The sequence below is a fragment of the Bos indicus genome, chromosome 12 (assembly GCF_029378745.1).
Source record: "Bos indicus isolate NIAB-ARS_2022 breed Sahiwal x Tharparkar chromosome 12, NIAB-ARS_B.indTharparkar_mat_pri_1.0, whole genome shotgun sequence".
Classification (NCBI taxonomy): Eukaryota; Metazoa; Chordata; class Mammalia; order Artiodactyla; family Bovidae; genus Bos; species Bos indicus.
In genome coordinates this window covers 53,538,786-53,550,771 of record NC_091771.1, presented here as the reverse complement: position 1 = coordinate 53,550,771, position 11,986 = coordinate 53,538,786, and the positions used below count along the sequence as shown (strand labels likewise).

The 11,986-nt window shown below is 53.8% G+C and overlaps 1 protein-coding gene across 1 annotated transcript; it reads left to right on the top strand.

Moving 5' to 3' along the window:
* Positions 1-9,361: 9,361 nt before the first annotated feature.
* Positions 9,362-11,783, top strand: POU4F1 (POU class 4 homeobox 1). The gene is made up of 2 exons (XM_070799953.1): positions 9,362-9,706; positions 10,403-11,783. Exons 1-2 carry the CDS (start codon positions 9,584-9,586, stop codon positions 11,543-11,545), a joined length of 1,266 nt encoding a protein of 421 aa, XP_070656054.1. The 5' UTR covers positions 9,362-9,583; the 3' UTR covers positions 11,546-11,783.
* The last annotated feature ends 203 nt before the right edge of the window (positions 11,784-11,986 follow it).

Sequence of the window (11,986 nt, the reverse complement as noted above, 5' to 3'; positions counted from 1 at the left end):
CAAAGAATATTTCATAACACAGGAAAATGATATGAGGTTTAAATCTCAATATTTCTAGACAAAGTCTTGTTAGAACACAGCTACACGTTTTACATTTTATCTGATAGGACTGCTTTAGCACTGGTAGAGCAGAGCTGAATAGTTGCAGCAGAGACCTTATGGCCCACAAAGCCTAAAATATTTACTGTTTGGCCTTTTACAGAGAAATTTGCTGACCTTTGTTATAATTGACTCAGGATTCAGTGAAACCATAGAAGTATAAAAAAATCATTTTTATGAGTTGGAAAATCATGACCTCTGCTTTTAGAAGTAATAAGAACCGCCCCTCCCCCCACACACAAAAGGCTTACTGTAAAGTATAATTTTTGTTCTATCATATTTTTTCTAATAAGTATTTGTGCATGACTTTGTCTTTCTGATAATCTTCACGTTAATGGATAAACTTTCATAGATACTGCCATTTAAATATCTTTGACAATGTGGATATGCATTTGAAATTATATTAAATGTAGAAATCTAAAATCTTTCTGAATAGAGTAAACTTGGGGGTAAACCTCACTCTAATTCTGTCTGTAATTTTTTTATTTTTCACCATGAGTGTGTTAGTTTTTAATACAAACTGACACTGTGTCATGGAAATGCAGAGTGTGTAGCCTAATTGACTAATGCCTAATGGGGGTGAGGGTGTCTCTCTTGGGCTGGAGTGTTTCCCAGCTGCTTCAGAAACACTGCTTCATCCTCTCCAAAACACTATCTCATGTATCATATTAAAATAACCTGACATTACTCAATTAAAGGAAATAATCGGAAGGATTTGATTTTAATGACACTTTTGTACTCCTAACCTCTTTACCATAATTTCAAATGTCATGACAGATATGGTAGTCTCATTTTGTTTAGTCACTCAGTCACGTCCAACTCTTTTACAACCCCATGGACTGTAGCCCACCAGGCTCCTCTGTCCATGGGATTTTTCAGGCAAGAATACGGGAGTGGCTTGCCATTTCTTCTCCAAGGGAACTTCCTGACCCACAGATTGAACCCGAGCCTCCTGCGTTGACAGACGGATTCTGTACCACTGAGCCGCCAGGGAGGCCCAGTCCCATTTTAAAATATATCTATTGTATATACACACTCAAAACAAACAAAACCTACCTTTTACTGATACCAAGTACTCTGCTAGCCTCTGTCTTCTGTAATCTTTTCAAACTCTGTGAGCCAAGAATTTTCTCCAGTTTACCAATAAGTGAATTGAGAATTAGTGATCACACAGCTAGAATGGGCTTAGAACCCTGTCCTGGAGCTGGGCCTCAGACTCCAGAGCTTATAGTCTTCATCCCTCAAGCATCAGATGCACGGGAGCTCACATTTGTAGGCCAAAGGATGAGTGGATTTGAAATTTCCAAGGATTCTTTTTAAAGTATTTTGGAAGTATTAGCATGTTTCTTTTCAAGTAGCATTTAATTCCTGCCTGTGCCCTGGATCTAAGGCTGCTCCTAAATGGAAGCTCAGTGATGGGGATTGTGTGTGTGCCACTTTTAAGTTTATAAAGATTCACATTAACTCTGACATTTAGATGAATTTCAAAATAGCACTAAGGCTATGTTTGAAAAAGATGTGCAAGTGGTAAAGGGAAAAGACACATCACTTCATGTCCTTATAAAAACAGTACCTTTTGACTGCTCATCTCTTTAAAATGCTATGGCTAAGCAAATGTGGCAAGATGCTAGGTATTTTTTTGACATGACCTTTAGTGTTTATCTTTTAATTTTTAAAATCTCCATCCCATCCAAAATTATATGTCTTTTTCCTGTTTTAATGGATCAACTGAGACCTAAAATGGCAGACATTAAGATATATAGCCCCTTAATATCAAATCTGCTGTGTGTTCTTATAAACTCATATTTACACTGGTTTGAAACCTCTAATGGTACCGCTGAACAAGGGAAGAAATTTGGTCTTGATTCTTAAGCTGTTTCAGGAACTTGTTTCTATATACTTGAATGGTATTCAATTATTCAAAGTGTAATTCATGCACTAGAATTTTCCCCCCTCATTTTTGTACCTGTGAATGACGTAAGTAGAGAACAGTTTTATTTCATGGAGTTTGGCCTTTTAGATTAGAAGGGTTTCCTGAGGCCTCATAAGAAGGTCTCTGTTCCTATTCTAGGGAGTCCTACCACAGTCTTTGCCTATCATGATGTAACCCGATCCTTTTAATAATACTTGGCAGAGAGAAAACCTTTTAAGCAATGATCTCAGAGTGCATAGTGAACATTTATTGCCTAATTCTCGGAACCCCACTCAGAGAGGAAGCATCTATTAAGTTGCAGTTTTCTTTTAAGAACCCATCTGAAGCTTAGGCTTGGTTGATCAGTCTGCTATGACAGAGGCAGTCTAGAATGCCTTTGAAGCTCCACTTTCTTGAAACTAAGTACATTCCTAGGTCTGCTTTGTCTTAACAGGGAGTTGCTGCTGCTGCTGCTAAGTCGCTTCAGTTGTATCCGACTCTGTGCGACCCCACAGACGGCAGCTCACCAGGCTCCCCGTCCCTGGGATTCTCCAGGCAAGAACTCGGGAGTGGGTTGCCATTTCCTTCTCCAATGCACGAAAGTGAAAAGTGAAAGTGAAGTCGCTCAGTCATATCCGACTCCTAGCGACCCCATGGACTGCAGCCTACCAGGCCCCTCCATCCATGGGATTTTCCAGGCAAGAGTACTGGAGTGGGTTGCCATTGCCTTCTCCGTAACAGGAAGTAGATCCTCTCTAATGTTAGTTGGATTACCCAAATGTGTAGAAGTGTGCGCCTAGTGTGACACATAATTTGAGGATGTAAAGATCCAATACCCCAAGGAAAGGATTTCACATAGGAATATACCAAAGAGAACCTAGGTCTGGCTCACTCTAATTCTTATATAACTTTGGTGAGTACAAAAGTGTCTGCGCCGGGGGATAGCCTGGAGCAGAGAGGAAACCTGGTGGCTTCCGAAGTGCTGTTTGTATTGGGTCTTTTAAGGATGGATGAGAGTTTGATGCAGAAGAGAACATCTACTTCTGCGTGTGTATCCGCTATCCTGCAAGTGGGCGCCTATTTCTCAGACGTCTCAAAAGAGGTGCTGAAGAAACCCTAATAGGGCTCCTGATGGACAAAGGCTTCCCGATTGCTTCAGCCTGCGCTGTCAAGTTTGGCTTTGGTCCGCCTCCTCTGCGCGTCCCCTGGGACTCCAGGCTCGCCCTCGCCGCCAGAACCGGCGGCCTGCCGGCGAGACTGTGACTCCCTGGGCACTGGAAGGCTCAGGAGGTGGCAGGGCTGGGCCATCATCTGTCCATTAAGCCGAGGCTTGGCGCTCCGAGGGCCGCAAGGCGCGACCTCGCTTCACTCACCGGGTCATCTTTGTGCTGGGGGTGGGGAGGTGAGGTCTGGCCCGTCTGTCTGGGCTGCGATCCCGCTTTCTTTCCTCTGGTTCCGGCGAACCCCTCCTTCCCGGATTCTCGAAGCCAGTGACGCTCCCCCACCTCCCCCAGGTTCCCGGGACTACAGACCTGCCCGCGCCCCTCCAGCTCGAGTTTCCCGCGCTCTTGAGGGCGCTCTCAGAGGCTCCCGTTCAGGATCCACCCAAAGAAGGGACACGCGCTGAGGATTCCTTTCATTTTATTACTACTCGCGAAACCTGGCGATTAAGACGCGAAACCAACAAAGAGTTTTCTTTCCACCTTAACCTTGCACACAATCCTTTAACAAATTAATTAATCCTAATGAATTAACACTTCATTTATTTAAACGCGCTACAGTCCATGAATTAAATTTTCATGCAGTGATTAAAGACTGTTAAAATATGCATGATTTCGTTAAAATTTTATAATAAATCAGGGCAATGTGTTACATGACAAGGCAACTATTTCCCAGTCCCTCGCAAGGGGCTTTGATTTGTGCAGGCAGCGGGGAGGAGGGGCGGCTGACGACGGCGCGGGCGAGCGTTGGAGCCGGGCGGCAGGACCCAGCTCCGCACCTCGGCGTGCGCACTCGGCTTAGCGCTCTGCTCCGCGGCGTTGGGACCCTCCTGGGAATCCCGCTCCTGCAATCAGAGCCGAGCCTGCGGAGTGCGATGGGCGCTCGTCTCTCCGTCCCTGGAACTGCACTCGCCGGGGGCTGGGGTCCTCCGGTTTTCTTTAGCTCGCGCGAGCGCGCGTTCGGGTAGGAGCGCTGCGCCGGCGGCTCTCCGGGGACAGGAAGGCGACACAACTTCCATCTCGTCGCGTGGGGTCAGGGAAGCGGGTGTCTACTGTAGAGTTGATGGGTTCGTTGCTGTTCTTAACCAGGAGACCTCGAAGCCCCTTCTCTGACCAGCGCGATCTCCCTTTTCGGAAGGGGCCGGGGCGGGGGAGGTCTGCTTCCCTTGGGACCTAAACCCCAGGGGCCCTGTGACCAAGCTTAGTGGTCCCACCCTTGTCACTCGGAGAGCGAAACTGGTTCTGGCAACTAGCGGGAGGGGAAGGCCGGCCCCTGTCAGGACGGAGACGCGGTCATGCATCATCCTTAGGGCTTTCACAAGGTAGGTGAGTTTAAGTCCACCGAGGGGTTAGGGTGGAGGTATATATACATGGATATCTACAAATGTAACGGCTAAGAGTAATAATGACCAGCAGTGAACTTTACTGCCTCATCACCCAGGTCGCAAGTGTATCAAGAGAGTGGGGTGGTCGCAATGTTCCCAAAGGACGTTGCCTTTGAATTAAACGGCCAGAGGAATGAAAGCAGTGGGTTATCCATCGGCTTCCTCGAGAACCTCCGCCGCGGGTCCTAGCCCGGAGCTTTACAGGAGTTGATCATCACGGGCCTCAATAACTCACCCACGGCCTTTTGGGACCGAGCGAGACAAGCGGCCTGGGTGCAGGTGGGAGAGGAGGTAGGAAAGGAAGGAAGAGGCCTTCGGGAAATCTACATGCTCTCGCAACGAGAGCCTGGCTATGGACTTGCGCCTTGAGCTGGGCTGGGCCTCGGGGGTGGCACAGGACTGGGCAACCGCCCAGGACCGCCTGGCTGGCAGAGCGGGCCGGGCGGGCCAGAAGGCTGGGCCGGGATGCGCGAGGGGTAGACAGGCCCTGGGTCAGAGCAGCCCAGGCTTGGCGCTCGCACCGCCGCCCGGAGGGGAAGCAAAAGTCCGGCAAGAGTCCCTCCTCTGTCCCACCCTTCGAACAGACGGTGTCGGAGGGGGAGGGGGTCTGAGGCCCAAGTGCATTCCCTCCTCCAAGGACCGATCCCGACCCCCCAGTTCTAGGCCTGCCACTTCCCTGGTGACCAGTTCAGCCTCACCGCTGAAGACAAGCCAGGAGGCCTCGGAAGCCGGCCAACTCCGGGTTCTGGCGACTTCCCCCCGCGCAGGGCGCTGGCTGCGCGGTGAATGGGCCGAGTTTCTGGGCAGGAGCCCAGCGGAAACGGGGCGCCCCTGATCTGCGAGGAGCAGAGCTCCCTCTGGGGGCGCCCGGGCTTGCAGGTTGGCCCAGCTCCCCGGGTTTGGGCAAGAACGTGGGGTCCGACCTCCTCCCCTTGTACACACACAATCTCCACTCCAGTGGACATCCCTCAGGACCGCCCCCACCCCCATCCCCGTCCCTGGACGTGGATTAATAAATCGGGTTCAACCCCGGGGCGGGGGGCGGGGGGGAGGTGGGGGGAGGTAGGGGCAGATTGTCCCCGCGCTCCTCTGGAGAGAGAAAGGCTGCCCCGCGGGTGGCAGCTGTGGAGTGTGTGGGGAGGGGGTGGTCAAAGGCGGGGGGCATTCACCCCCCGGCCCGTTGCGCTGCTTCTCTCCCGCCGGTCTTCACTCCCACCTACCAACGTCTGCTCCCTGAGCTGGAGAAAGAGGCGCTGCCAAAGGAAACGTGAAGTGGGGCCTGCCAAAGAAGGAGGAGAAAATTAATTAATGAGGGAAAGAAATGTGTCTCTGATCCAGATGATAGACTCCCTGTCCCTGGGGGCAGAAATTCCTTGGAAATCAATAGCTGTGCATTCATTACCTCCCTCTTGATAAAATGCAAAGCTATGAGATGGGGGAGGAGGGAATCTGTGCTGGTCATTAAACAGGAAAAAAAAAAAAAAAAACCCTGCCCAGAATTCTATGCCAGGGCTCTGACCCCATGTGGATATCACTAGTTCAGGCACGGGCCATCCAGTTACTGCACTCGCCAAACCTGGAAAACAAAGCAGTGACGTGGATGGACTGAGCCCCAGTTGGCCACCCTTTCTTTTCACTGCCCTGGGGAAAGTAGGGAAAAGCTTGATAAGATCCAAGGAACTGCCTGCAGATCCACCACCATCTCCCACTCTCTAGCCTGGAACTGAGGCCCGGCAGAGAGGTGGCAGGTTAATTCTCCCAAGCATCATCCCCCACCAGCTCCCTGTCTTTGCACCTTGGTCTTGCCCTGGACCACAAAAAACACTCCATTCACCTGTGGCTACCCCACTCTCATAGGCTGCCTAGAGGGCAGATACCTGAATATTGTACTTCATTTAATCTCCAATGTCTTGCCCTGGCCAAGATCGGTACTCAGCAAGTATTTGAGGAAGGAAGGTAGGGTAGAAAGTAAATGAGGGAGGGATGAAATAAATGATTTCAGAGAAACAGCTGTCTGGAATCAAGATATCCAGCTCTACCTGAGGACAACAGGCCCTTCTGTTCGAATCTGCATTCCTTTTTAGGTAGAGAGGAGACCCCTTCAGTGATCTTCCCTTTGGCCCCCCTCCTCACCGCCCCCCACCCCAATGACCCTGGCTTGCTGAACTCCCTTTTGCTCCTGGCCCTTCCCATCTGCCTTCTCTTCCTTCTTACAGACATGTATTGTTCTATGGGGTATTTTCCTAAGTGCCAGGGTACACACAGATGTGCTCTAAATGGGCTTCCAATCCGTTACTGGGAGGGGTGGGTAGTGAGTTGGTAATTGTACCCAACCCTGGAGAAAAGTGAGATACTCTGGGCAAAGATCTGCCCCCCACCCCCAACTGGGCCAGTTCACTCAAGTGAACTAGGAACAGAGTCTCAACAAGATGGTGAACTCTTGCCCTCAGGCCAGGGACTTACTAGTGGGTTAGTTGGTACCCTCTCAAGAGTTGGAAGGTAAACTGAGATGGGCTTCGGGGACTCAGGTGCCACCACTGCCCCTCCCCTCCACCAACGCAGGATCCATGTCACGTAGCCCCAAACCAGTGCTATTTGAATTTCTGTTTCCCCTGCACTCTTCGGGGTCCCTAAAAGCCACTGTTTCCCTGGGCGGGGGGCGGGGGGGGGCGGTGCGGGGGTTGGGGGGTGGGGAGACAGGATCTAGGCGCTCCTCTTCTGCGAGGCCCTTCCTCCACCCCACCTTCCCGCCCCCACCCCCGAAGGATAGCTCAGGGAACCGCCGCCGTAGGTGTCAGGAAGGATTAAGTTAAGCCTGGACACCCGGTGCGACGACTACCGTAGACTCACTCGCTCCCTCCAGCGATGTCCTGCTCGCCGTCCATTCCCCGTAGAGATAAAGTTGCATTTAGCAGTCCCAGGGGACCGCGTAATGGATGAAAACAAGGTTCTTTTTCACACTAGCAAGAGAGCATCCTTCTTACTCCCCTCTCGAGCTGCAAGGGGGTTGGGGAGAGGGAAAGGTAGAGGGAAAAGAAAAGAAAGAGAGGGAAAAAGCCCTGGTGACGCCTGTGGGCTGTTCTTGGGTTGTGAGTAGTGAATGGGTCCGCTAAACACGCTCGCGTTTATCCAAAGAGATCCACGCGAACGCAAATTAGGCTTATAGAAATGAATCTAATCTTTGGTGGAAATACAGATCTCCTTGGTGTGAGACAGACTGGAAAGATTATCTATCCGATCTCTGCCTCCCACAAGCAGCCCCTTGCCACTATCCAGCTCTCTCGCCGCAGATGCGATAACATCTGGGCTGTTATTATCACCCAGGGCAAGCGCTGAGTCCCTGGGGACTCGGGCACCTGAACTGGGTTCCCCGGGAGCCCCTTGATCTGTCTGCCACATAAGGGCCATATAGCAGGTTGGCTAATTGATTTATTCCTCTTACATTTTGATTTCACAATAATAAAATAAAAATAATTAAAGGTTGGAACAGAGCTTGAGTCCGGTTCTTTTAAAGTTATTTGAATTAATTTTTTAGTCATGCTTTTCTATAAACTGGCTTGATTCTGTCTCCTATTGAAGAAAAAAAAATGTGTTTGTATATACATCTATTTATAGATAGATGCATAGAGAAAGAGGCAAACAATCCAACACGATGTAAGGGAAAATAAAGTTCTCTTCAATACCTTATCCCCTTTTCTCTGAAGCAATTTCCTTTTCCTGGAGTTTCCAACATGAAGTGTGTGTGTGAGTGTGTGTGTGTGTACGCTGAAGCGAGGTAAGGATCCCAACTACACCCTGTAAACTATTTTTCCTTTTGATTACAAGAAGCCTCAGATCACCCGGAGCTCGTTTGAAATGTGGGTTTGTACACGGTTACAGCAGACAAACAATAAGAGAAATGCACAATTTCATTTCAGCAGCCGTTGCCTGGTAGAAAGCACACGCTCCTTGTGGCTCCTAAGTGGCTGTCACTGTCGGTGCCTGATACAGTTATATTCGCAACAACAACAACGAAGTGTGCGGAGGAAATTAAATTATATGGAAATCAATACCAGCTGACTGCTTCAAACAAATGTCTGTCACCGCGATTATTCTCCAGGAACCTATTTATAAACCATGAAAAGAAACAGGTTCTTGCAGCAAAAGACAGCACCTTCTGCATTTCTGTGTTATTTATACTGTATACAGAGGAACGCGCGGGCATAATTTAACATACAAATGCTCAGTTGTATACATTATATAACAGCTTGTTAGACGTCCCCGAGAGGAGGTGTTCCCGAGTGATGCGCATATATTCAGGGCTAGCAATCTGGGTCCGGGCGTGGAGGAGGGAGGGAAACCACCTAGGGGCCAGCGAGCATCTTGTCTTTCTCCGCCTTGAAAGGTGCCTACCCTCAGACAATAGCTGGCCCTTTTGATCTTCTCCAGACCCGCGATGGGAAAGGTGAGGCGTGCAGTGCGCATGTCCGGGTAGCTACAGGTGCATCACCTGCGCTGTCCTAGCTGGTGGTCACTATAAGAGCGGCTCCCACGCGCCGGTCGCGGCCCGGCGAGCGCGCGCGCGCGCGCAGACGCACGGCGCCGCCGAGAGGGAGAGCGCGCGTCAGACAGACGGAGACAGCTGATGCCTGTCAGCGCGGCTGGCCCGCGAGCTCTCGCGAGAGCTCCCCGGACCGGCCGCGAGAATTGGGGCTCAGGTGTAAGAGGAGTGCATCCCGTCGGCGCACGGGGCTAGAGCTCGCGGAGAAGTGGGATCGCGAGGCCGGCGCGCAGCGATCTGCGCGGTCAAAAGGAGCGCAGGGCGAGAGCGGCGGCGGCAGAAGCATCAGCGGCCCCCGGCGCTTGCGCCGCCTCCGCGCCGCCAGTCGCCGCGGCTGCAGCCTCCGAAGGGAGGCCGGGGGAGCCGGCGTGCGCACTTTCCCGCGGACTTTCGGAGTGTTTGTGGATTTACATGCTAAGCCATCAAGATGATGTCCATGAACAGCAAGCAGCCTCACTTTGCCATGCACCCCACGCTCCCTGAGCACAAGTACCCGTCGCTGCACTCCAGCTCCGAGGCCATCCGGCGGGCCTGCCTGCCCACGCCGCCGGTAAGCGCCCCAAGCCCGCGGACCCGGCCCGCGCGCCCGCCCCCTTCCCGTCTCCGAGACGCTGCATGTCGGGTGCTGATGTGTGCACAGATCCCAGTGCGGGGATGCGCGGGCGGGGATTTTTAGAAGAATCCCGCTGCGAGGCAGGCTTTGTACCGTGGCGCTTAATGTCGGGTTCCCGTCGCCTCCGCCTCCGTGTCGGGCGCCGGCGATCGGAGTGGGGAGCGCTGGGGCCAGGTCTCTCGACTTCCCTCCACTTTCTCTGTTGATTTCATGCCTTGGAAAGGCGGTCTCTGTTCGTGTTCGGGTGCGTGACACGGGTCCCCGGCTGCGAGTTACATCTTCATTTCTTCTTCTTTCCCCCTCCTTTTTCGTCTTTCACGCCCGTCCCCGGAATGTGTCCCCATGTCCCTCTCTCCTCTGCATCTGCCCCCCTCTCCTCACACTCCTGTCCCTTCTCATCTGACCCCCTATCTCGTCCCCAATGTGTCCCTATTCTGTCTTTCCCGGTCTCCACTATCCCCACTCCCGTTGTTATTATTTTGGTTGCTTTGTGTGTTGCCTTTGGCTCGCTGTGCTTTCTGGCTTGTGTGGTTTTGTTTCGTGTTTTTGCTTTTTTTTTTTTTTTTTTGGTTTGTTTTGTGTGTGTGTGTGTGTTTTGTTTTGTTTTTTTGGTTTGGTTTGTGTCGCCTGCAGCTGCAGAGCAACCTCTTCGCCAGCCTAGACGAAACGCTGCTGGCGCGGGCCGAGGCGCTGGCGGCTGTGGACATCGCCGTGTCCCAAGGCAAGAGCCACCCGTTCAAGCCGGACGCCACGTACCACACGATGAACAGCGTGCCCTGTACGTCCACGTCCACCGTGCCGCTCGCGCACCACCACCACCACCACCACCACCACCAGGCGCTCGAGCCCGGCGACCTGCTGGATCACATCTCCTCGCCCTCGCTCGCGCTCATGGCCGGCGCGGGCGGCGCCAGCGCGGCGGGCGGCGGCGCCCACGACGGCCCGGGGGGCGGCGGCCCGGGGGGCGGCGGCGGCGGTGGCCCTGGAGGCGGCGGTGGCGGCCCCGGGGGCGGCGGCGGCGGCGGCCCGGGGGGCGGCGGCGGGGGCCCGGGCGGCGGGCTGCTGGGCGGCTCGGCGCACCCGCACCCGCACATGCACGGCCTGGGCCACCTGTCGCACCCGGCGGCGGCGGCCGCCATGAACATGCCGTCGGGGCTGCCGCACCCGGGGCTGGTGGCGGCGGCGGCCCACCACGGCGCGGCGGCGGCGGCGGCGGCTGCAGCGGCCGGGCAGGTGGCGGCGGCGTCGGCGGCGGCTGCCGTGGTGGGCGCGGCGGGCCTGGCGTCCATCTGCGACTCGGACACGGACCCGCGCGAGCTCGAGGCGTTCGCCGAGCGCTTCAAGCAGCGGCGTATCAAGCTGGGCGTGACGCAGGCCGACGTGGGCTCCGCGTTGGCCAACCTCAAGATCCCCGGCGTGGGCTCACTCAGCCAGAGCACCATCTGCAGGTTCGAGTCTCTCACGCTCTCGCACAACAACATGATCGCGCTCAAGCCCATCCTGCAGGCGTGGCTGGAGGAGGCCGAGGGCGCGCAGCGCGAGAAAATGAACAAGCCCGAGCTCTTCAACGGCGGCGAGAAGAAGCGCAAGCGGACTTCCATCGCCGCGCCCGAGAAGCGCTCCCTTGAGGCCTACTTCGCCGTGCAGCCCCGGCCCTCGTCCGAGAAGATCGCCGCCATCGCCGAGAAACTGGACCTCAAAAAGAACGTGGTGCGGGTGTGGTTTTGCAACCAGAGACAGAAGCAGAAGCGGATGAAATTCTCCGCCACTTACTGAGGGGGGAGATGGGAGGGACCGGGCGGGGCAGAGCTGGGGGCATTTCGCCGGGAGGGGGGCCTTCCCCGAGCCTGCTTACCACCATCACCACCCCCCCCCCCCCGCCTCCCCCGGATTTAGAGCGGCCGTTATCCTGCTTGCATTTGAGGAGTCCCTCCTCGAGCGCTCCTTCTCCACCTCCCCTCTGCTCTCCCCGTCCTTACCCTCCCCAGCCTAAAGGACTGGGTGCCCAGTGTGTATGCGGGAGAGTAGGGTGGAGGTGAAGGGGGAGCACTTGGGGGAGGAGGAGTGGGGGGAAGGAAAGAGGAGACTGGAGAAGGGGTTTTGAGGAGCAGGATGGTTCTTGGGGTGAGGGTGGGGGGAGACGGGAAGGGTAGGGAAATGGACTGTTTTTGACCAGAGACACTTACCAGAATCTCCTGGGGACCAAGGAACAATGTA

Coding starts and splice junctions, on each gene's coding strand:
- POU4F1 (XM_070799953.1), top strand. CDS start 9,584: ATGATGTCCATGAACAGCAAGCAGCCTCACTTTGCCATGCACCCCACG. Junction 9,707..10,402: donor CCTGCCTGCCCACGCCGCCG/GTAAGCGCCCCA, acceptor TGTCGCCTGCAG/CTGCAGAGCAACCTCTTCGC.